We start from the raw sequence: 25,000 nt of genomic DNA, 5'->3' as shown, positions 1-25,000 counted from the left end.
AATCAGTGATAGTTGTGCAAGATTTTTTTTAACTCTCCTGGAAGCCCTGCCCATCCCACATGCTCTTGATATAACAAACGTTAAGTATATTTATTAGGGATAAGTATATTTATATTGGGCAAAATGATATTCTCTATCCATGTTGGCTCAAAGGGTTACTGCTCAGAAGGTTGAAGGTTCAAGCTCCAGCACCACCAAGCTGCCTTCAACCCTTCAGCCCTCTCTGTTCCAGGGGGTGCCGTGTCATGGCTGACCCTGTGCTCTGACCCCAGCTTTCCAACATGCTGGGATATGTGAAGAAAAGAATTTGATTCTGCTGTAATGTATATGTGACAAATAAAGGCCTCGTCGTCATTTTATTGTCCTCACAGGGCTGCTATAAACTCATTCTTTGACTGTTAATATCAGGTAGGTTGAGTACCTGACATGACATACCGAAATGCAAGTCTATAATGTTAGAATTCTACAGCAAATGATCAATAAAATGGAACAAATCGGTTCGGACTTTTTAAACGTAGATCGACAATTATCATAACCTCTTATGTCACAGTGACTAATCCTGATTCATTGTAGCACAACTGCTGGACTTGTATAAACTAATCACAGTTTTGTGTTTTGTCATTGTGCTGTAATTAATCAGTCGACAAGCTCGTCAGCCGAGTATCTTAATCACACAGCTGAAGAAGTCCTGTTAGTAGTCGGTGTGTTACATGAATGAAGAGAGAGAGAGGAAATGAAGATTCCGCTCATCTGAGCCAGCTACTGGAGCTGCTCTGTATATAAATCATAGCACATACTGTACAACAGACAATTATTTAAGTGGAATTTAATAGACTTTTCCGCACCACATTAGTCCCTCTGACGTTTATTTAAAACAGTAGGATGACTGATGGGATGGATCCCAGAGCTTACTTTGGGCAGCAGTGTTCTAGATACCCTGGCCAGCTTACTTCAGTCTGCCAGATGGTGTGTATCCATGTGGAGCATGGTTGTGACAGGAGGAATGCCAGCCTGTGCCTGCTGCTGGCGTCTGCCCGCTCCGCTGGCCTTTGGCTCCTCTGGTGCTCACATAATTGATCGGCTCCGTCTCTATTGGATCAGGCTCCTTGTTATGAGCAATACCTAGGGGATCAGGGCAAGTCATCTGCCAGAACCATGTACCCTTTTTTCTCCCCACCCCAACTGGCCAGGTGCTGAAGATCAATGGGACTCTGACCCACTTTCGAAAGTGCTTTAACTTGTTTTATGTCCATTTTTGGATCTGGAAATGGAGCAAGCACCTGGTATTGATCAGCACTCCTATTAAAATTTGTAGACCTGCCTGGTTTCTCAGTGCAACCAGTTTGTTACTGGCCAGTATTGCATGAATACAGAAATATTCAGTCCAGACTCATTGAACCACAATTATGGTGGGTCAAAATTATTTAATTTGGCTGATCATGGATGAGAAATGGTTGTTTTCTGCTTGCATCTTCGTCTTATTCATCCGTTCTGTAATAATAATCATTTGTTGCGCAAACCTGAACGGGAGCTAAAACGTTTGCTCTTTCAGCGATACATCAAAGTCAGGCTCTCGGGTACTTTCCTGTCTGAAGCGTTCTTATATGCTCTGTCAAACTAACAAGGACAACTCCACCACAGACCGTGCATGGAATAAGTGAAGCTAAAATAGAAATGAAATGCAGTTGCCTGACTCAGTTAGGGAAGACTGGTGGCATCTGATTAATTCAGATTTCATGAAGATCTGCTCAGATTAAACCCTGCGCCATAAGGGGCAGGCTTGTAAAACGTTGCTCTGATTGGAGGAAAGAAATATAAAGCCTTTGAGCGTGATGAACTGACCCTGTGGTGTTAAAACAGTTTTGAGCCAACGTGCAAGTGCTGGTGTAAAGATCTGCTCATTTACTCACACACAGTCATTCACACCTAAAAGTACCTGATGTCAAAGTTCGCGCTCTGGAACAAGAATCTTCCAAGAATCTCACTAGGGGCTTAAAATTTATACTCTAGATCATTTTGTACATGTCTCTTGGTATTATGGACAACAATGTGATGAACCTTTCTCTCATCAGTGCTTTGATAACTCAACTGTTCACTCACTGTAATGAGTAACTAATGGAACAGGTCTTGTACCATTTCATTTATTTCTCATTAAGTGCTTATACTTAGAATAAAACTGAATAAAAAGCAGGAAAGGAAAGAAAGAAAGAAAGAAACAAAGAAAGAAGGACAGAAACAAAGAATGAAAGAAGGAAGGAAACATGGAAAAATAGGAAAAGGAAGGAAAGAAATGAGGAATATAATGGGGAAGGAATGAAAGAAGGAAGGAAAGAAACCATGAATGAAATGGGGAAAGAAGGAAAGGAAACAATGAAGGAAATAAACAAGGAACAAAAGAAGGCAAGAAAAATAATTAAATAGGGAAAGAAGGAAGGAACAAAACAATAATGAAGCAATTAATGAAACGGGGAAAGAAGGAAGGAAACAAGGAATGAAATGGGGAAAGAAGTGATGGAATATGGAAAGAAAGAAGCAACAAAAACAAGGAAAGAAGCAAGAAATTAAATGGGGAAAGGAAAAATGAGGAATGAAATGGGGAAAGATGGGAGAAAAAGGAAACAAGGAACGACAGAAGAAAAGGACAAGGATACGAGTAAGGAAACAAGGAAGGAAAGAGACTGAATGAAATGGTGGGGGGAAAAAAGTAAAGAAACTGGTGGAAATGAACAAAAGATGACAGGAAGGATGGAATAAAATGGGGGAAAGAAAGACAGTGAGGTGGGGAAAGGAGGAACAAACGAAATAAGGAAGGAAATAGGGACAGAAAGGAGGAAAGAGGAAAAGAAATAATGAAAGAACAAGGATACAAGTAAAGAAAGGAAGGAAGAAGGAAGGAAACGGCTGAATATTCAATCAAGGGAACAAGGGGGAAAAATGAAGGAAGGGGGAAAAGGGAAATTTTTTCATATCGCGCTCCCTCATAAAAATTTGATTGTTGTTGAACAACTTGAGGGTGTGGAACACTGTGATGGGAAAATTATTGGCACCTCTTGACACATCCTGCCCTAACACACTATTTCAAGAGTAAATACATCCACACAGAATTAAATTATGACCCTCAAGCTGTTTCATGAGCGCTTTAACAATTAATTCCACTCCCTTCATAAATCATTGTAGTGGCTAGCTGGCCAGAAGTATACTTTCAGTACAGCGACATTCTTCATGTAGGGAAGAAAAGAGGCCATGGCAGGTACAGAAAACGCACCCCCCACCCCCCCACCCCCCTTCCCCCACTCTTTTTCTTGCAAAGTTCAGTGGAAATTTTGCTGCTTTTTTTTGCTAACACTCTCTGGTCCCAACTCAATCATCTGATTCGCTGAGTAACCTCTTTTCCTCTCATAATGGAGTTGTGTATTAGGTATTCTTGGCATACTGCAGCAGAGCGAGGTCCGTAGGCCTGCTCACCGAGAGCCATCCTTCACCTGCGTTCACAAGAGGAACTATTAATTTAATTTCCTTCCACCGCTTTTGCTGCTTCATCCCCATGATATAGCCTGAATACCGGGCTAGACATCACAGTACTATCTGTGTTAGGACCACTTGGTCCTTGGATCACTTGGTTGTCACGCTTTTCTAAAATCGACTCCTAAGGAGTCATGGACCGACTGATGAGAAGCCGATCGTTACGTATGTGATGCTCCCAATAATCAAGGTCATGCAAATCTTCAAAGGGCATCCATCATTCTTGCTGCTAGGGATTAAAAACCTGAAGAGATGTCAAAAAAATATGTTTGAGGACACGTGCACTGACAAACCTCATTATACAAGTGGCTGGTTATGCAAGTGTGAGAACTCTCATGCATTTCTTGAATGGTGTTTCTCAGAAAAAGCTTAGTCAAACAGAAAATGATCATTTAAGTCTCTGCTGCATAAATGAAGTTGAGCTGCTAAACCCTTGATCAGAGTTATACAATCCGAACTGATGTTGAAAATGTGACTGATCCCAGATACACTGATAAATGGCCCAACGGATTGTGGAAGAACCACATGTGTGTGACATGTCAGGTGAGCACAAACCTTTTGCCATATTGTATAAAATTGGACAGAATTTACTCATTTTACATATATATATGTATGTGTGTGTGTGTGTGTGTGTATGTGTGTGTATATATATATATATATATATATATATATATATATATATATATATATATATATATAATATAATATAATATCTGTCACCCTTGGCCTCCCCCGCCTCACGTGTGCCTGGATAAAGGACTTTCTCACCAACCGGTTCCAGACAGTGAGACTCGGACCCCACCTCTCCTCCACTCGCACGTTGAGCACAGGTTCTCCACAGGGCTGTGTGTTGAGCCCCCTCCTGTACTGTCTCTACACATACGACTGTAGACCAGTCTACAACAATAATCTTATCATCAAGTTTGCTGACGACACCACAGTGGTCGGACTTATCTCAAAAGGAGAGGAGGCAGCCTACAGAGAGGAAGTCCTAAACTTGGCAGCCTGGTGTTCAAAGAACAACCTGACTCTAAACACCAAGAAAACCAAAGAACTTATTGTAGACTTCAGAAAACACAACACGGAGCTGGCCCCCCTCTTCATTAATGGTGAGTGTGTGGAGAAGGTCCACACCGTCCGGTTTCTTGGCATCCTTATCTCTGCAAACATCTCCTGGACGGACAACATCACAGCGGTTATCAAGAAGGCTCAAACGCGGCTACACTTCCTGAGGGTTCTCAGGAAGTACAATCTGGACTCCAATCTGCTGCTGATCTTCTACCGCTCGTCCATCGAGAGCCTGCTGACATACTGTATCACGGTGTGGTATGGTAGCTGCACCGTAGCAGACAGGGAGAGGCTTCAGAGGGTAGTAAGAGCAGCACAGAAGATCATTGGCTGCCCTCTCCCCTCCCTGATGGATATTTACACTTCCCGTTGCCTCAGCAGAGGAAAAACTATCATTAAGGACAGTTCTCACCCTGGCTTTGATCTGTTCAATCTGTTGCCCTCAGGGAGACGTTACAGGTGCATCAAAACAAGGACTAGTAGATTTAAGAATAGTTTCTTCCCGAAAGCTATTACCATGATAAACAAACACATGTACTGAGTCCACAGCATATGTATATATTGTCTCAAAACTGTGCATTTCATAGTACCTCCCCCATCCACCCTAATATCTATCTATCTTGCATATCTATCTTGCATATATTGTATATCTTGTTTGTTTATTTTGTTTATTTCTCTTGTTTATTTATCTGTGTATTATCTGTTTATTCTTCTTGTGTATTGAATGTATATGTTTGCACGGAACAAAAAGGAGTGGCTCTTAATTTCATTGTACATATGTATAGTGACAATAAAAGGCATTCATTCATTCATTCATTCATTCAATATAATATAAATATATAAATTGTATATTAGCCTCACACCTCCAGAGGTGGAGGTTTGATTCCCGCCTCCACCCTGTGTGCGTGGAGTTTGCACTTTCTCCCTGTGCTTCAGGGGTTTTCTCCGGGTACTCCGGTTTCCTCCCCTAGTCCAAAGTCATGCATTGTAAGCTGATTGGCGTTTTCCAAATTGTCTGTAGTTTGTGAGTGCGTGTGCGATTGTGCCCTGCAGTGGATTGCCACCCCTCCCAGGATGTCCCCTGCATCGTGACCTGAGTCCCCTGGGGAAGGCTCCAAGATCCCCACGACTCTGTGTAGGATAAGCAGTACAGAAGATGGATGGATGGATGGATGGATGTACTTACATGGAAACATTAAGATGACTATGCTTTTTGGCCATAGGGAAGATAATAAAATATGGCTGCCTTAAAACCAAACAATAAAACTATTGTCAAGCTGTGCAGCTCTTGGTAGATGGTGAGTATTTCTTTGCAGTAGTAAATGCACATGCAGAGCTTTCCTCATGGACAGGTTTATACCCCTGACTTTAACCATCTGGCATAGCTGGCAGGGCTTGGCATCATGGCACAAGACGTGTGCCAGTGTACCAGTGGAGTTAAGTGGGGTGGTGCTCTGGGACACAGGTGACGATCAAAAGGTGGAGTCTCACCCTGAACAAGTCCAAAAGTCATGAGCTCCGAGAGCATTTTGCTCTCCATTTACTTCTTATCTTCCTGTGTCAAAGCAGAGATGAAAGTGCAGTGCGTTCAGGCAAAAGGCAAAGCTAATCAAAAGGGTTTTTTTTTTTGGTACTTTGGCCTGCTTCAGGGCTGTGAGATGTACTGAATGTTTTGACTTGAAAACGGATTAGCAGGCAAGTTCAGGTAGACATGCTAACGTTTGCTCCATCTGCTTTAGTACTGATTATTTCACCCCCCCCCCCCCCCCCCCCCCCCCCAAAAAAAAAAAAAAGTGCTGAAAGCACCACATGTTGGCAAACACCACACCGTTCTGAGTGCATGGAAAAAGAGATTTCACATTCCTAGCATCAAAGCCAGACAGGAATAATTGCATCAGAGCTAAACGGGAGTAATTGTGCTTATTTGTACAGAGACATCTGTGCCTCCTGTCTCCTATAGCCTCAAGTTATATCTTTTAAGTTCTTAAGTTAGAAGCATCATATTCTGTTGTAGCCCAGACATGCAAAGAAAGTTGAAAAAATAAAATAAATTTAATGCAGTGAGAACACACACAAAATGGCCGATCCTCTTCAACTGTTAATCGAGTGACTAAGTAAAAAATACAAAAACATTTAAGCTTTAGGATGCTGTGATCCTTCATGGTGTACCATAAAGGCTGAGCCCATTAGAGCTCGAACTGTTGGACAACTCTCCCCATGTAAATGGTAGTAGATGTGATAAATCTCAGGGATGGTCAAATCTATTTGTTTCCACTGAAATCCAATAGAGTAAACGCACCGTCCTTCCCCACCCCGCTCATGTCAACATAACGCATTATGCATGGCTTTCCTTTTTGCATTGCTTTTGCTCCTCCCATCTTTCTCCTTCACCCCGTGTTTCTTTTTTCTCCCCCCTCCCCTTCTCATTTTCCAAGAGCCATGGGCCATATAGAATATGCCAAAAAGATTGACACTAGTTATTTTTGCCTGCTGCAAGGCTCCACAATGAGGAACTTGGCCACGTTTTCATCATCTTATTCCAGCCTGGTTACTTAGTCCAAGCCTCCAGTCATGTGCTCCGTACACTCAACATTCCTCTTTGAATCCATGTCATCTCTGTTCTCGTGTTACGTCAGAGAGCACTGGATTATTTTAACCCAAGCTAACGGCTCCTGCACTACTTCTGAAAACAGGGGAAGCTTGTAAGGAAACGGTAGTAAATCATAGTGTAAAAATAAGTTATATTTATATTGTGGGTCATGTTGTTGTTTTTGCTGTTACCAACAACTATTTGGGTATTACATGCCAAATAATTTTTTTATAGACGTATTATCATTGTGCTTGTGTTTTTTTGTTACAGTAATAAGTGGATAAACTGGATTCAGGGATCTTCTGCACGTGACAACAAATGGATTTGATTAAATCTCGGACTCTCTTGGCTGTTTCTAAGCTCTGTTGGTTCACCCTATGCAATTAATATCTTACAATGTAAGATATGTAAAGCATACTTGAAAATATTTGAGCCTCTGCAGTCATTAAAAGACAGAGAAAATCTCGTTGCTCAGCCATTCACACTACGCGAACACAGGGAAATTGTGGTTAAAATCGTGTAGTGTGCACTACGCTCAATTAAATAAAAATGTAACAACAAATATAACATGTTTTTAACCTGTGTTGTCATGATCATTTGACCATAAACAAGCACTGTTCCATTCCGTTCATTCCTTTCAGGATTTCGCGATTGCATAAATGAACACAAAATCAAGCAAAGAAACGAGGATTACCTCAAAAAAAATAAAAATTTCCTCAGATTTTCCACAGATTTGGGCCAAGACTCATCATGTGATGTCATCACAACACACATTCAGTCAAACCCCTCTTTGGTTCATGTGCGTCGAAATGAATACAGCTAAAAGGTCTCATTTACCCACAAACATCACTGTGAAAGATCGCCAATTCAAGTAGTTGTCCGCAAAAAAAAGCACACAAAACTCATCGTAAATTTTTTTTAAATCAAGCATTTTTGGTCGCAACAATCACAAAAAAACTCCTAAACTCTGAAATCCTATACGGACTGATTAGCAGCGTCTGCTTGATTTGGGAGCGGGAATTATTTATTTGTTACGGTTTGTGGTGGGAGGTTTTACTCATTAACAGTGAAATCCCGTTTCTAGTAACTAATCTTGTCTTAATACGTAACTTCATGCAAAACCGAATCATGAACTGTAGCTGCCAGCAGCACTCATGCAGCCCCAGACCATGACACTTCCACCACCATGCTTCACTGTAGGCAAGACACACTTACCTTTGTAATTTGGACATTTTCACTTAGGGGTGTACTCACTTTTGTTGCCAGCGGTTTAGATATTAATGTCTGTGTGTTGAGTTATTTTGAGAGGACAGCAAATTTACACTGTTACACAAGCCGTACACTCACTACTTTACATTGTAGCAAAGTGTCATTTCTTCAGTGTTGTCACATGAAAAGATATAATCAAATATTCACAAAAATGTGAGGGGTGTACTCCTGTGAGATACTGTACATGTGCAGTATTTCTCCTTTTTTGGTTATTTTATTTTATTGTTATTATTTATTTTCTTGCTTTTCTGGCTCCAGTGTCAGCTAGACAAAAGTGTTTGTCAGATAGACAAGTCTAATTGGCAAGCAAGAGCAAAACCACAGAAACAGGCGAGTCACTGTCTCTTAAGCAGAGCTTTTATGCAGCCGTCCTATTAGGCTCCAAACTCTAGACAGCAATTCAGATCTGTCATCCCTTCGCTCCATCACTGTGAGTGCAATCCAGTTAGCCTCAATCATATTACGTCTAATCTAATCACGGTTAATAAAAACCTGCACTTCACGACATTTAAACCGACGGTTGTGCGGCCGTCCCGGATCAATAGTGTACGGGGCTGAGCGGGAGATTACACAATCTGTTATATCCATCTTGATGGCACTGTAGCAGCGTGTTCGCAATGGCCTTGCGAGGAAGACGCTGGCACATGGAGCGGCGGTGTGGGCTATGTCTTTAAAGGATGAGCTGGTCTGGAGAAAGAGCCAAAAGAAGCTTAATCCTTCTAATAACCAGTGTATGTACGTTAAGTTCAATTCAATTTTATTTGTATAATGCTTTTTACAATGGACATTGTCTCAAAGCAGCTTTTCAGAAATATATAAATAGAGGATACAGATTTTAAGTGTGTGAATTTATCCCAATTGAGCAAGCTGGTGGTAAGGGAAAAACTCCCTAAGATGATATGAGGAATAAACCCTGAGAGGAACCAGACTCTGAAGGGAATCCATCCTCATCTGGGTAACAACGAATAGTGTGAAAGTAAAAGACAGTTCATTATGTTTTTTTATTAAGTCTTTGTTGAACTAAAGGACTGTTGTTCACCAAAGGAGACCTGAGTGCAAACCTGCATGTGGTAATTGCAGTCTCAAGGCCATAACAGCAACCGTAGTCCCAGCAACCACAGCGAGAATGTGAATGTGGAATTGAGGTCCAAAACTATATTTCATGGTACTTCAAGCGGTACCATCCTAAGTTAAGTAACCACTTTATCCTGGTCAGGGTTGTGGTAGATCCTGAGCCTATCCTAGGAATGTTGGGTGCAAGACAGGAGAATTTACATATTTATACATGCGTTTTGTACTTGAACCATTCTTCTTCGGGTTGTTTTTGGGAGGTCAGAGGAAACCTGAAGAACCTGTACAGAGACGGGGAGAACATGTGAATCTGTCACAGATAGTAACCCATTAGGTGACTAATACCTTAAATGTGTTAATAGAAATGAATATATTCCTTGCTCAATATTTGGGATTTCATTTGACTTTGAGATAGCATGCGAAGTAAATCGCAGAGAATCACAGAAATGATCACGATTCACCATTCTGTCAAGTATTCATGAGGAGAAATACAGATTTTATACTACAAATGTCAACATCTCATCAGCAGCCAGAACAGAAAGGCCAGGCTGGAATTTGTAAAGTTTTATCGACCAATGAGGTGGAAACTTTTAGCAGAGTGATCGCTGGGGGAAATGTTCTGGGAAATACGGACTGCAAATAATCCTTACTTGAGGATAGAGATAGCTGCCATTTTGTGCAACACCACACACTAGGCTTACGTCATGTCACACAGTATCGCTTGTGTAGTGTGCACAATTTCCTCAGCCTGCGAACAGTAGCAGAGGCTCTGATATTTTCAAGCATGTTTGATTTGCTTGGTGAATGCACGGTCACGCGCAGCAGATACCTGAATCCAGTTTATCGGCCGTGTGGGCGGGACAAAATGTAAGCACAATAATAATGCTTCCGTTTGAAATTGTTCAGTGTATTGTACCCAAATGGTTGTTAGGAACAGCGGAAATAAAAGCAAACATGACACGGTATAAAAATAGCTTCTTTCTTCTTTTTTTATATACCCTACCTTCAGTTCTCTTTTGCAAAACGATCATCATGCTTCCACCTCTCCAACTCAATCCTCTCTCAACATTTCTCTTTGTTTGTTTGTTTGTTTTTTGCTTCTGTGCAAAATAGTCACAAAACCGTATGATAGACATCTGTCACATAGTGTGTGATGGGGATGTCACGAGAACCGATACTTCGGTACCAAGTCAGTACCAGCATTCTTAAAGTGTGACACTACTGTTTTTCTGCGGTGGTGTAGGTACCATGGGTAATGATACCAAGGTTGTAATTCTTCCGGAGCTGATGGGGCAGCAAATACGCCCAAGTGTTTTAATCGGTCCACAAGTGGTGAAGAAGAAGAACTCCTACAAGCACACAGGAAAAACTACAGAAGACGGCGACAAGTTTGCTTGCCAATTAGACTCTCTCTCTCTTCCAGTATCAGCCAGAGGACGATGTCCTCCAGTACTTTTCAATTTTATTTTAAAAATTTTATCTTTATACCACACCGTGGTATTGACTTTGGTATTGAGTATCGTGTACTTTTGGTATCATGACATCCCTAGTGTGTGACCCTTGTCTGTGAGCACCTGTGTAGTGTGCATAACCCTCTGTCCAGCAAATAACTGACCGCGAGAGATTAGTCGTGTACTGGGAGCAGGTCGGCGATTCTGGAGATTTCGAAACCCATGTAGCGTGCACTCGGCGTTAATCAGGGTGGGGGGAAAAAAGTGGAAAATTTTCAAACCGGCCAAATCTTCTGATTTTAAATCCAGCTAGGCATGCATTTCATTTATTGAAGGCGAATCTGAAGTCAGCAAGCCTCAAACTGACAGCGGCTGCTGTCGAGGCTTGGCAGAGCGTTTTAGCTGGATATCAAAGATATCAGTGTCTTGTGATGTTGATGAGTCGCAGACTTGATACAGATACTTTAGGTATGGGTTGCGCAACCACATGAGCTTTACTTTTTTTTTTTTTTTTATACACTTTGCTGAAATGTTTTTCTCCTTATATGTAGCACAGCATACAACATGTGACATCTGAAAACGAAGTGTTAATATTTCATGAACAGTTATTTCTGCAACAGAAACTGCTGTATTTTCCACACGGTGTTGCGAATAGAGCAGTCGGCGGTGTCACTGTCCTCTAAAACAACGCCTCTGTTTCTCTCTTTCTCTTTCTTCCCCCACCCTTTTGAGCTCTTTCGTGTGCCTTCGGTAGCATAAGAGTCTAAAAATAGCCGCGGTGCTTGCCGTGTTGTGCAGCCTAATTAAGAGGAGTGGGACGAAGGTGCTCCCAAGCATCTGGGCCTAGCATGTAACGTAGCCCTTGTTTCCAATCACTAGCTGATGCACACCTCTGCCAATTATCCTCTGCTGCATGGCTGTTGAGGACACTCGTACAGGAGCTGACTGACTACAAATCAAAACTTTTTTTTTTTTTTTTTTTTTTTAAATAAAACTCCTGAAAATGCTTGTTGCGAGAAAGCAGACATTGCGTAAGCACTTTTGTGTTCCTCAGAATGCCACCATGAAAACACAGTTTTATTTTGGGAATTCGTGCTGCTGGGTTCGCACTAATGGAAGTAGGGAAAGGAAAAGGTGCACTTGTAGGAAGCAGGTGCAAACACGCCATGGGAATTCAGGATGAGGTAAGGGCAAGTTTACAGATCAACTCAGACCTGCGAGCCTACTTAAACCTTCCCTGCAGTCTAGACTCACGGTATAATGGCAAACAGTTTAAAGTTCATATCCCAACCACGGAAATCGAAGCCACTAAGCTACAAACCTAACGCGATTAGCATTTAATAATTTATGCTGCATTCCATTTGGCCAGTCAGTGTCCTTTGAAAGATAGGCTTTGATTACAAAGCAGATACCAGCAAAACAAAATGGTGGCTCGGTTATCACAGTGGAAAAAATAATTAATTTGTTCCAGTGTTTACATTTAAAGGGACTTGACTGTGCATGTATATATTTGTTTGGATTGGTTATTTTTATATATACATTTAATGTTGAATGGGAATGGATGTCAGCTCATACTCACTCAAGGAGCTCCTCTTGATATTGAAACCAAGTCGAATGAAGGGTTAAGTAAGGAATTATTGAATTCACGGGCCATGGAATCATTAGAAAGTAATGCACACCCGGAGGTGGTAATGCGGCCACAACGCCAAGAGGAGAATGCAAAGAATAAATAAATAAATTTTTTTGATTCTTGTTCTCACCGGCTTACCACACATGCGCTCTCTCTCTCTCTCTCTCTCTCTCTCTCTCTCTCTCTCTCTCTCTATATATATATATATATATATATATATATATATATATATATATATATATATATATATATATATATATATATATATATATATGTATATGTGTGTATGTATATGTATATATATATATATATATATATATATATATATATATATATATATATATATATATATATATATATATATATACATATATAAACTGCATATCAGTGGCTCAATTATTTTCTAATAATTCCACAGCCTGTCATCAATTATTCCTTAAATGTTACTGTAAACTCGTCGTTTTCTGTCATTGTGTTTGTTGTTATATCTGTGTGCTGTGGTGGACAGTAGGCAAACTTTTCTGTTATTTAAAGTTAACTTGGCGAAGTCATTTGGAGCTGTAATGTGGTCAAGACCTGACTGGAACTACTTTTGCTGTGCGTTTACTGAAAAATAATTGCACACCTCAGCCAATCAGAATCGAGAATTCAACAGCGCTGTAGTATAAGGAAATTTAATAAACTGACATTTTTTAAATCTTCCATAAATCAAGTTGAACTACATTTTATAAATGACGGTTGTGACCTCGTCTGCATCTCAAGTGACCCCCCCCAAGTGGAGTCACGACCCCTAGGTTGAGGAGGACACTACTTACTGTTCGGTTAAATATCAGCATTGATCATTGTTTTAGATTGTCAGAGGAAAGGATGGCTTTATAAGCATCTGAGTCAAAGAAGTGCTCATCTCTGCACCAAAACAGAGACAAGAGCTGCTTCAGGTTGACAGCTCATTGATTTTGTTTTTATTTCTCTGTCAAACACGTACAACAGCTCCTTCAGACTGACATCTAAAAGGTATTTTTTGCATCAAACGTGTATCTCGGGGCTGACTAAAGCTCTGCTCGGCTGTTCGCTTTAATCCAGCCCGGCTCTCGATGACGCTTGAGTAACTCGGAGTAGAAGGTGTGGCTTTATCTATTATGAAAACAATATGAATAATGATTTGCTAGAATCTGAGCTGCATATCTAACATGCACAGTTTTAGATTCTCCTCCCATCAGTTTATTGTTTGGACTGCCAGGAGTCTCAGTGATTGGTTAATTTTGGATGATTACAGATGCCTTTGGGCAGCACCTGTTAAATTTGGGTTTAGCTTCTTGGAGGTGGATATTGGTTTCGGGAACACTTTTCTGAGGGAATAAACACCTACAGTGGGGTCCACGTTGAAAATCTGACTTTTATTTTATTTCATTTAAAACTGGAAAGTTTAGAATTTTTTTTTTTTTCATTTTCAGGACCTTGTGTATTTACATATATCTTATATATGTATTCTGCAATATTGTGATATTGACTCTTTGACTACAAAAGGCCAGATTTTCCTCCCATTGAAGCACATGTTCAGGCGACGCTCTGAAGAATTCGATCTAACAGTCTAACGTGGATCGTCAGGTTTTACACAGATGTGTGGAGTCCATGCTAACTCGAGTTCATGCTATCGTTAAAGCAAATGGGGGATGTACCAAATACTACCAAAGTATACCAAACTACTGTTCATTCAGGTTATTGCTGATGATGTAATTTGTAGTGTAATTTTTTTTTTAAACTTTTACTGCATGGTATTAAAAATACCATATGGCAACAATTAATTTATCTCCCAATTTTTTGATAGGCGATAATACAAAACTATTTACCTATGGTAAATAACTGGGGGAAAAAGGGGGCTTTAACTTAGACATAACACAAAAATGTCATGTCACATGATACAGTGCAGGTCATTGGAGGACTCTTAATATTTGGTTAATATTTCAATATTTCAGCCAAACTATTTAAAGGAAAAAGTTGCAACACTAAGATAATATAACGTTTATTTAATTTATTTTTAAACAAGTTTATATATTTTGAATATTCTGTTAGTAAAAAGTCATTGTTGCCATATAGCAACAACATGCGATAATGGAACTGTGGTATGTGCGTTCATGAATTAAAACATGCCTACATAGCAAACAGACACTGTACACTTCTCTAATCACATATTTACATTTTTTCCCATTCAGCGTAATGGGACATTTTGCAATTGCACCTTTTATTTTCTAAATTTTATGTTTCAAGAGAGAGAATTTAAAAGAAACTTCACCCAAAACATGTTTGGATCAAATTTTGTATGTATTTTAACATTTATACATTACATTTTGAGTAAATCCATCCACATTTACAACTCCTTTGTCGAAGATTTTACATGCTTACTAGGTGCCAAAAAACCCTCTGCAACCTATAGTCTGGAAAATGCAGTAATTGGAATTGTAATCTCATACATTGTGTTATTTTTGACTATATGATACTTTTCACCATTGCATATTGTCTTATGGCAACAATTCACCAACTAACCCCCCCCCCCACAATTAAAAAATATATATTTTTTTATTACGTGAATATAATGTAATGTAATAATTAATGCAGTAGAGGGTTAATAAATTAAGAATAGAATGCAAAATAAAGGCATTTCTAATAGTGCTCTCAGATTTTCCCCCTCTTGTACCGTTTTTCTCTCCACTACCTAGTTTCCCACCCTAATTTTCCAAAGTCAAGTAGGACACCTCCTGTTTTTTTTCTATAATCCACCATCCCCAGGGTCAGGTGATTGGGGATTTTGTGGCCTGCTGGTACCAGCACAACACGAGATTGAGCCCGCTGATGAGAGTGGACATTAGATAAGCAGTGTACCGTGTACATGGCTCAGGCTGAATGCTGTCCATGTTGTGCGTGGGGTGTTTGTGTAAGCTCCGTGCCAAGTCCGCTTGTCCCTGAGTTAGCCACAGATGGAAGAGCGATAGAACGGTGGCGGCACACTGCGTGCAGGCCGGCGAGACTGTTTACCAGCACACTGGACCAAGTGCCATGTGTGTGGAAGGCAGGGTGTGAGAGCACACAGACGCGCTCAGGATAAAGTCCAACACACACTGACTAGCCTGCCAGAGTGAATATAGCCTGAGGCTGGAGAGATGTTAAGAGCTTACAAAGGAGATTGATGTCCTCTGGCTCCTGCACTTCTTAACACCGTGACATGACACAGCACCAAGTGCAGATCTCCCTGATTTTTTTTTATTTATTTTTTTATGTAAGCTGCCATGCCTCAACAGGTCACTGATATGAGATTCTATGCATTTGTCAGTAATTAAAGACCTATGATTGCTTTAAACGGTAGCATTTACAGCTTCAACACCAAGTTTTCTCATTTGCTACAAAGTGCACTCGATATGCATCTATCTGCCATTTGTGTACACATTTGGTCCAGTCGAGATAAACAGGATTAGGGATTTAGGATTACACTCCCCTGACCTTGTCCAGATTGTCTAGTGTCTAAGCTGTTGAGCATCTAACGCTCAAACCTAGCAGGACATCATTGCAATTGAGCAAATGTAGAATGAAATCACCAATGCGATTATGAGCATGAGTGTCTGGCGGAGGAGAAGGCCAAAAACAACCCCAAATTAGCCTCATTTCAGCACTTAAAATGTAGCCATCTCAAACGCTTATAGATTTCCTTTCTACAGGTCACATTTCAAGTGTGTGGATACCCGTCTCTTAGTCTTATGGACTCTGATATGATGCTACAACTCAGAAAAATTACTATAACAAAATCGTTTCGGAGATATTCTCGTTTTAACGTTGTAGTTTGTCATTTCGGGGAAGACGATCACAATTGTTGGAATTTTTTTTTCAAATCTTCGTGATCGTCCATTTTAAATGCTTTTTAGAACATGTAAGTCCCAATCCCAGAGGCGGGTCTTGCTCTACAGTAGTAGCTCGTTAGCAGTAAAAATTGCTTCTTCTGTGTGTATTTGGCTGTGTCTTCCTGCAGATGATTCCCTTTTCCATCCATTCATTCCTTTGGTTGAGGAGGGGAAAAAAAGTTTATTTCTTTAGAAGAGGGTAGGATTTGTACGAGGTCATGGTTGAACCAAAAAAAACTGCAGAATAAAGCCATGTTTTGCTTGACTCTGCTAGTCAATTTATTTCTCCGCTTCTTTCTCACGGAATTAATGTCACATTTTACAGTCCTTATATCCTTGTTCTTTTGTTTCAGTGTCCTTTCCATGTCCTTTTCAAAATAAGATGTGACCATCTAAGGGCATTTCATTCATTTGCTCTTTTTACAGTTAACTACTTCAGGGTAACTGAGTAGCTGTATTTAAAGACATGTCGGTTTTAAATCAGAATAATTATTGATGAAAAGAAGGTCTCCTATTATTACCCATATCAACCCGTAAGCCATCTTTGATTCCTCGTGGATTGATTTTTGCTTGTGCTTAAACAGAGAAACATAACCTTGTATGTTGTAATTTCTCTATAAGAGGTATTGTGCTAATAGAGGACAACATAATATAACAAATAATGTGATCACAATTTGCCTGAAGTGCATGGATTATTATTTTTAAAATTTGACTAGTAGAAAAGCTTCAACGTGCTTGAATTATGGAAAGACTTTGAAATCGGTATTAAATGTATTAATCTGTAAATAAATTGTTGGGAAAGCACGTCAGTATTTGGTGTGAGGAGACCACAGTGTAGTCCTGCAGCAGTCCCAGCACTCACACCTAACGCTCACACCCGACACCAACTGCCCCAATTCTGTCAGCAACATCTCTCGTGTAGTCCATGGAAAAACAAAAACCATTAGTGCATGAAAAGACCTTAAACCCCATAAACAGGCAAATACTTGTAAATCATTCTAGCAGAGAATAATAGGTTCTCATGATATTGGCATCATCTTGTAGATGTCTGGATGGTTTGCTGTTTTGCTCTTGTGAATACAAGTCTTCTTTTATATAGTCTGTGCAGCATGAATGTACAGATGATTTAACAAGGGACATGTTTCTTGTTGTTTTCGCACTATAATATTCTTCTGTAGTGGTTGAAAAGATTACTCTATTTTGGGGAGGTTTCAGATTGGCAGACGCAACAGTCCGCTTGCATTCAGTCTAAAGAGACGAATGCAAAAAACTCTTCAATGAGCCTATTCTGTTTGTATTTTTTCGGTTTTTGGATTCATTTCTAGCTCAGAAGAATTTAATTTTCTTGAATTAAAGATCTTCAGAAGCACTTTTTCAGTCTGAGCGTAATGAGAATGTTTCCCAATTACTGCTGAGGCCAATAACGTAATCTCCAGATGGTGATTCGTAAGCTTTACAAAATTATAGTAGTTTTTTTTCTCTGGGTAATTTCCATTCAGACATAGTCATTGTGTTGCAGTACTCGGACTGTAGTCCAGACTGCTTTTCAAGTCCAAGAGAACGCAGAGCCCAGGACTAGCTAAGGCAGTGTCTTAAGGGGGTCGAGGCCAAGTCAAGATGGAGTCCAGATGATCGTGTCAAGCTCGAGACTGAAAACCATCAAATCCTTTTCGAGGCCAAGCCTTTACTTCAACTAATGATTAGTTTGTTTTCTAGAAGGAGTTACGTTCTGCACCTTTATTTATTTATTTATTTATTTATTTTTACAAACCTTTGGTTAAGACCAAGACCATTCTTAGCAAGACCAATGCCTAAGACCGAGATGAGTCCAAGTCTATACAGGAAACAGCTCTAGACCGGACTTGAGTCCTTCAGCCCTGTAATGTACTCTCCTCAACAGTTAAAACAAGACGTCACTAAATACCCGTATTAAAATTAAGAGCCTTTTGAAAACATTGATGCCACGATTTGTGGTTTAGCCTCATCATTTATGACTTTAAGCCCTTCTTTACAGTCTGAAAACTGGGGTTTCATCTGCACCAAAGCAGCAGACCAAACGTGAATACAATTCAACCAGAGGAAAAGCCATTTCACTGAAGGGAAGAGGATGCTTCTTGTAGCCTTTCACTTTGCACTGGTGACCTTTTGACCTGTGTGAATTCATGAGACAGTAGAAAGCTAGAAGATCGAACTGTGGTAGGTTTAGATAGGGTGGGGTGGGGGGGGTGAGCTGCTAATTAGCAGTAGTGATTTTATCAATTTTACCTTATTGTTAGTTTTCATACAGTTTTTTCGTGCATGTCTTGACATCTTTTCCAACATTGTTTTTTTTTTCCCTTTATGCTTGCTAGGATTTTCTAGGATGCTGGCAGCACTGTTAAAGATTCCACACCTTAGCATCTTAATGATAATCATGTCTCTTTTTATGACTATGATTATTAAGAGAAACTCCAACTTTATGATGATCCATCCATAAAGACGCATCATAAATGGAGAAATAGTGTATTGCCATGGTCAGGTTTTGGCGTGTCCTTGACGGTCGGTGGCCCTTGAATACTCCCAGCTGGTCCTGTATGCTGTTTTCCCATTACACCTGACCCAATTTATTGGCCAAGAAATGACTCGGTCATTATTATATGTGGGTGTGTAGGTGCAGTGTGCAGGGCAGCAGGTACAGGTATAACAGGACCTGGTTTACGAATAACCATAACTCTTTATGAAAGAGCAAAAGTGAAAGCACTGGTGCCAGTCCCACAGTTGCCGTTATCACAGCTCCAGGAAAAAAAATGTGTCCATTTGAGTTAGTAATTCTTTGGTTTGCCCATAGGCAAGGTTTGGGAGAAATCAGTATCAGTTTTGTGGTGAAGCGTCCAAGGTTAACTGCCAGCTGCTGTCACATTGGCACACACACACTTGGTCCAGAAACCCAGAAATCGTCCAGTGGCTTTGAACAGCAGTCAGTGCCGCACTGATATTCTGAGCCGCTCAAGCGTGTTCCCTTTTTCATTGAATCTTTATCCCGCCAGTCAGTCAGCACCATGTCTTCGCTTTGAAAAAAAAACAAGAAAGGAAAGGATTGAGGAGGCACAGGAAAGCCTTGACGACTCCGGATCTTTGTCTGCTTTCTTCTTCTCCACTTTAATTGCTAATGCAGTCATTCAAGTCGTCGCCAAAAAAAAAACATTCTTCCTTTTCTGCACTTTCTGGGAAATTCATTTTGTCGAATGTAAGGGTTCTTTATGTCCTGTCAAGTTTGGTTTGATGGTAGGCGACGCCGACTATATAGCCGCAGCCTGTTTTCTCCGTAACCTTTTAATTGGAGACCGGGTGCAAACCTGAACAGCTACGAAACAGATGCTCAGTTTCTACCGGAACTGATGAAGAGTACTAAAATAGACCGCAGGTTTTTCAAACCTCCCCCCCCCCCCCCCCCCCCTCCCCATTTCTGTTCATATCATACGTTTTTTACAATCTAAAAAGACGCAGAGATAATTAGATGTTTTTCACCATTTTCGCTACTCTGAGCCCGCTGTAGTGCTAAAAAGTAAGAAGGTAGACTGTCGTTCGCAGGTCTGCTTTAAATGCCCTTGTTCTTATTGTGCAGGTGCAAAGTAGATAAAGTAGATCATGTTTTCAAACTTGAGCTAACCCTCACGGTGTAGAATTAGCTGCACTAAATGAAGGTATGCTGCAGTGTGCTATGCCCTTGAGACATGCGTGTTAAAGCTATTCTGCCATCAGAAAATGGGTTTCATGTCACCTAGGTTTCTTTCAAAAGCGGTGTTGGACAAAAAAAAAAGAAAGAAAAGAAAAGATCTGGGACGAAAAGATCTGCTATGGAAGATGGGGGACGCTCCTGTAAATGTCAAGGTTTTCGTTTTTAAATGTCTCAACGCTTCAGCATATATTGGTTTTATTTATATTTCCACAGATCAGCATATAATATATATATATATATATATTTTTTTTAATATTCAACAATGCTGTGCTTTTATCTTTTACTGTTGCTGTTTTACCAATCATTTCTGTCTTTTGCAATATATCTCTGAGAAAAATAAAAATCTTTATGCATCCTGCTCATTTCTAGATCAAGTCTAGATCTCTCTTTAAGTGAAGCCGTTCGGTGTGTTTGTTATCCTCAGGGTTTTAATGTATGTATTTATTTATTTATTTATTTATTTATTTATTATAAATATGGTGTAGCTTGTCCTTTCTCTTGCTCATGGTTAGTGCCTTTGAATTCTTACTGTTAAGAGAATGGCGGGCACAAAAGGCCGGCTCCACCGTCTCAGCTTGAGGTGACTGATGCATATTAAAGACCTAGCCCGTGAATGAGGAAAGCTCTGGAGCTGTAATCTGACCTCTGACGACACTCAGACTGCTGGTCTTGTTCCTCTAGTCAACACAATAGAGCTCCAACGACAGGTACTGTGGTTTGAGATTAAGCCTTGGGTGGAAGAGGGAGGGAATACTGATGTCTGGGAATCGTGGGCATCATAGAGACTATCCCTTGTGGAATTTTGGCCCTGCTTCAGAAGTCCCACGCAATCCCTCCACGTTCACCTGATGGGGATATCTGATCACAGAAAATGACTCCGAACTCTCAAGCCTACGATTTCAGGTTGCGAATTTGAAGGGTTACAGGCTCGTACTTTCTTTTGAAGTGGAAAAAATAGCTTTTCTCATCCTCGTCATCTTTGTGCTCTTGCTCTTGCTTTGGTACTAATGGGGTTTTTTTCTTTCTTTTCTCTCCGTACATGAAAACGCTTTGATTCTTTGTTCCATAACCCACACATTACGTCGATAGCTGTGATGCCTTTGAAAGTGGACCTATATTTCACCTGAAAACAAGACATATCTTGTCGCTTTGCTTTAGTCTCTGCGCCATTGTTGACACCTCTCTGTAGTTAAACGACCTGCAGGCCTGTGCGACAGCCATGTGTGCATAAAGCTGTATGCCAAGTCAGACAAAAAAATAAAGACTGCAGACATCACAGGAGCCAGAATCACTAAAAGGTTTGCACAGCAGGCCTTTTATATTTTGATTAGAAAGTGTAATAAAGGGGATTCAAGCATTTTGCTGGGGTTTCTGTTCTCGAGTTCTGCACAAACCATACAGCAGGTTCAGGTAGGACAGCGGAAGCATGGCCGGGATGAAAAGAACGCATGTGGAGGCAATATATCACAAGCCCTTAATGGCAAATGCTCTATGTCGCATTTCTTTTAGTCGATTTATTGTGTCTATTCTCCATGCCCTCTTAGAGACCTTTCTATTTCCCGACTTCATTCTTTTAGTCAGTGTTGGTCTAAATCTTTTTGTTTGTTTGTTTGTTTGTTTGTTTGTTTTTTGTTTTGTTTTTTATAAACTTACCTGTGCCGCATTTTGTATTCAGTGCTTCATTTGAGATGAAAAGGATGGCATTTGCACTTTTGAAGTGCATAGAGAATGAGGATCATTCTTAAAGCCGCAGCTAATCAATGCAAGCCACCCCCATTATCCTGTAATCCATTCGTTGCCTTCATAGATCCTTTTACTTTTTAATGAAAGGATCCATTGTCTACGCTCAGGTTGCGCAGTTGGTAAAAACTAGGCGACCTAGCAACAAAGTATTACCCTGAAATTTCTGTAAATGACCATTCTTTCAGATTAACTGCATATATATACGAATAGGAGCACACCTCAGTGTTTGGAAAATAAATTTCAATAAACTGCTCTTTTCCCTCTGGTAACAGTTTGTTCTACTTGTTTCTTCTGCAGACCAAATGAAGATCTCGGTCACATTTCTTTGGGCATGACCCATCCGGAGATCTCTTACCCGCGAGACGAGTTTGTCCTCCAGAAATCTGCTTCACCCAGCCTCCTGACCATCATCCTTTCCACACTGGCTCCGAAGATAAGAACTTAGAGAGGGCAGAACAGGAGGGGTGTGAGGGTGTTGGGCAGGGGGCTGCTGGTGCATGGGGATGGGCAGCACACATCTCTGAAGGTGAGTGAAAGCCCACCGTCGCCCATGCTGTCCCCTGCCCGCACCAGTCCTCCTGCCCTCTGCAATGGTGACATGATGGTACGCATCATGGAAGATCTCTGCTTCAGCCCACCCGTTTGTTTGTGCGATTATATGATGGACTTGATTTGTTAGTGACTCGAGGACGGTGTATCTACTCATACAAGTGGTAGTAGGGTGATGATGCTGGTGTGTGGACGCGTGAGACGGCTCTACAGGCAGCTCACGCTGCAGACCAGCCTACTGCTGCTGTTCCTCTTCTGCATGGTAAGTGTGCTCATCTCAGCCTACTTTCTGTATGGGGTCAAGCGGGAGCTGGAGCCTGCAAGCGTCGGTGGGGTGGAGAGCGTTGACGACGGCACCGCTGACTGGGAGGATTCTCAAGCCGCCACCCCTTCTGCTCCGTCAGCCAGGATACTTCCTGCAAGAACTGCCAAGCCAGCAGACACGTCCCGCACAGACCCTGTGGTTCTGGTTTTTGTGGAGAGTCTTTACTCACAGTTGGGCCAGGACATCGTGGCCATCTTGGAATCAGGACGCTTCCGCTACCAGATTGAGATCGCCCCTGGTAAGGGCGACATGCCTACGCTCACCGACAAGAACCGGGGCCGCTTCACATTGGTCATTTATGAGAATATCCTCAAGTATGTCAACCTGGATGCCTGGAATAGAGAACTTCTCGATAAGTACTGTGTGGAGTATGGAGTGGGCATCGTTGGCTTCTTCAAGGTGAGGATTTACCATTACAAATGATCATTAATTACATTTAAAAACGGATTGTCCAGATTAATTGACGTATGTGGCAGAAAAAATTTTGCTAGGGCTGCACAAAAAAATCTCGTATTAAAACTGCTATGCGATTCTGCAACATTGCACATGCAACAATTGCATAAAACAAACAATTCTGCCTTTTTTTGCTCTGACCAATCATCATAGACAGTTGTACCACCTGACTGCATGCCCACACCTGAATTGACTCTACTGAAGAAAAAGCAGAGAAACAACATCTCTCTGGGTGAATTTTAAATTGACCAAAATGCGCTCTTGTCCACTGAGAAGGAATAAATTTGTCATAAAGTGATATTTAAAAGAGCAACAAGCCACGAGCGGGCATGTGCTAGTGATTTTATCACATGTAAGGACGTTCTTAGGCACGACTCAAACTGGAGTGTTCAGTAAATTGTTTATAAGTAATATTTTGCTATAAACATTTCTTTTCAATGCAATGTTAACAGTAAGCTTTGGTTGCTAAGCAACATAACAGACAAATATCAGGGTAATCCATGAACAGAACAGATTTTTGATCGGAAATTAGTGGAGCCGCAACAACTAATCGATAAAATCAATAATAATTGATTATGAAAATCATTGTCGATGAATCTCATAATCTAATAGTCAGTCTGAGCGCAGCACCGGGTGCGTTTACTCATTATGTGACTTGTGTTCCAAACACATGCTTTGGGGAGTAAATACTAAAGTTGTGTCCCAAAGAATATCCCAGGTAATATCGTCTCAAAGGAACACTAGCGTTTTTTTTACTAACCGGAAGTATAAGCCGCTTCCTAGTCGATGATGCATGACGTCATATGCACGTAATGTTAATGTGACACCGCTAGCTTTAGCCCAACACCCAGATTCACCGACAATGACTTTCTTCAGTTTACTGTTTACTGTCAACATTACCTTTTATAAAAATGATGCATAAATACTGTTATACAATATAAACTTCTATATAATTTTATGTTATATATAAGTATTTATGCATTATTTTTATGGATGCACAAAAATCACTGAATTAAACAACAGTCCTAAATTAATAATATATATTCTGGCGTGCGTCTGTGTGTATTGGGTTCTTTTCAGTTTTATATAATCGGACAAACATTTGTATAAAGTTTCAGTCTGAAGTTTATGTTTGTATATTATTTTAAATAAATGAGAAAATAGTACTGAAAGATTGACCATACCCCCCAATCTGATTAATCAGGGGGAAATAATTGGCCAACTAATGATTATGAAAATTATCATTAGTTGCAGCCCTAGAAATGAGTTTACAATATGAAATTCCCAATTTCTAAACAAATAATGACTAAATGTATGAAATTTAGTAAACAGGGTGAGAATGTAATTAATTAATTATTTAACCAGTCAATATTACCGGTTTCTTTTTGTCTTAATTATGGTTAAGCTTTGCGTTGAAAATGGTTTGTTTGCGCTTTGGGAGGACACGGTGCGTTCTTGTCACCCTAATTATATGATGTAAAGTTTTAAACAAATTTGATCCCACTTAAGCTCCTCCTCCTTAATGGATCTTCTGCAGGAGCTTTAGCAGTGATGTAGCCCTTGTCCTGAACCTGACTTAAAGGAATATTAGAGCAGCATTCATTCAGAGTTCAGATATAATTTTTTTTTAAAAGAGTTTCTACCAAAGCTCTGCATCTACAGCACCTATGGTTGGCTGGTAGTCTCCTGTCTTTTCTTCTGAGAAACTTCACTTCCCTGTC

The 25,000-nt window shown here is 40.4% G+C and overlaps 1 protein-coding gene across 2 annotated transcripts in view; it reads left to right on the top strand.

The window, feature by feature from the left end:
* The window catches only part of ndst1b (N-deacetylase/N-sulfotransferase (heparan glucosaminyl) 1b), an 88,636-nt gene that overhangs the window by 34,497 nt on the left and 29,139 nt on the right, over positions 1-25,000 (top strand). For both annotated transcript variants that reach the window (XM_017492063.3, XM_047161760.2), the window contains exon 3: positions 22,250-23,225. In XM_017492063.3, coding sequence (XP_017347552.1) covers positions 22,677-23,225 — 549 coding nt within the window. In that variant the 5' untranslated portion in view covers positions 22,250-22,676. The remainder of the gene's footprint in view (positions 1-22,249; positions 23,226-25,000) is intronic.

This window comes from Ictalurus punctatus, chromosome 18 (genome assembly GCF_001660625.3).
Source record: "Ictalurus punctatus breed USDA103 chromosome 18, Coco_2.0, whole genome shotgun sequence".
Taxonomy (NCBI): domain Eukaryota; kingdom Metazoa; phylum Chordata; class Actinopteri; order Siluriformes; family Ictaluridae; genus Ictalurus; species Ictalurus punctatus.
This window is presented reverse-complemented; position numbering and strand designations above follow the sequence as displayed.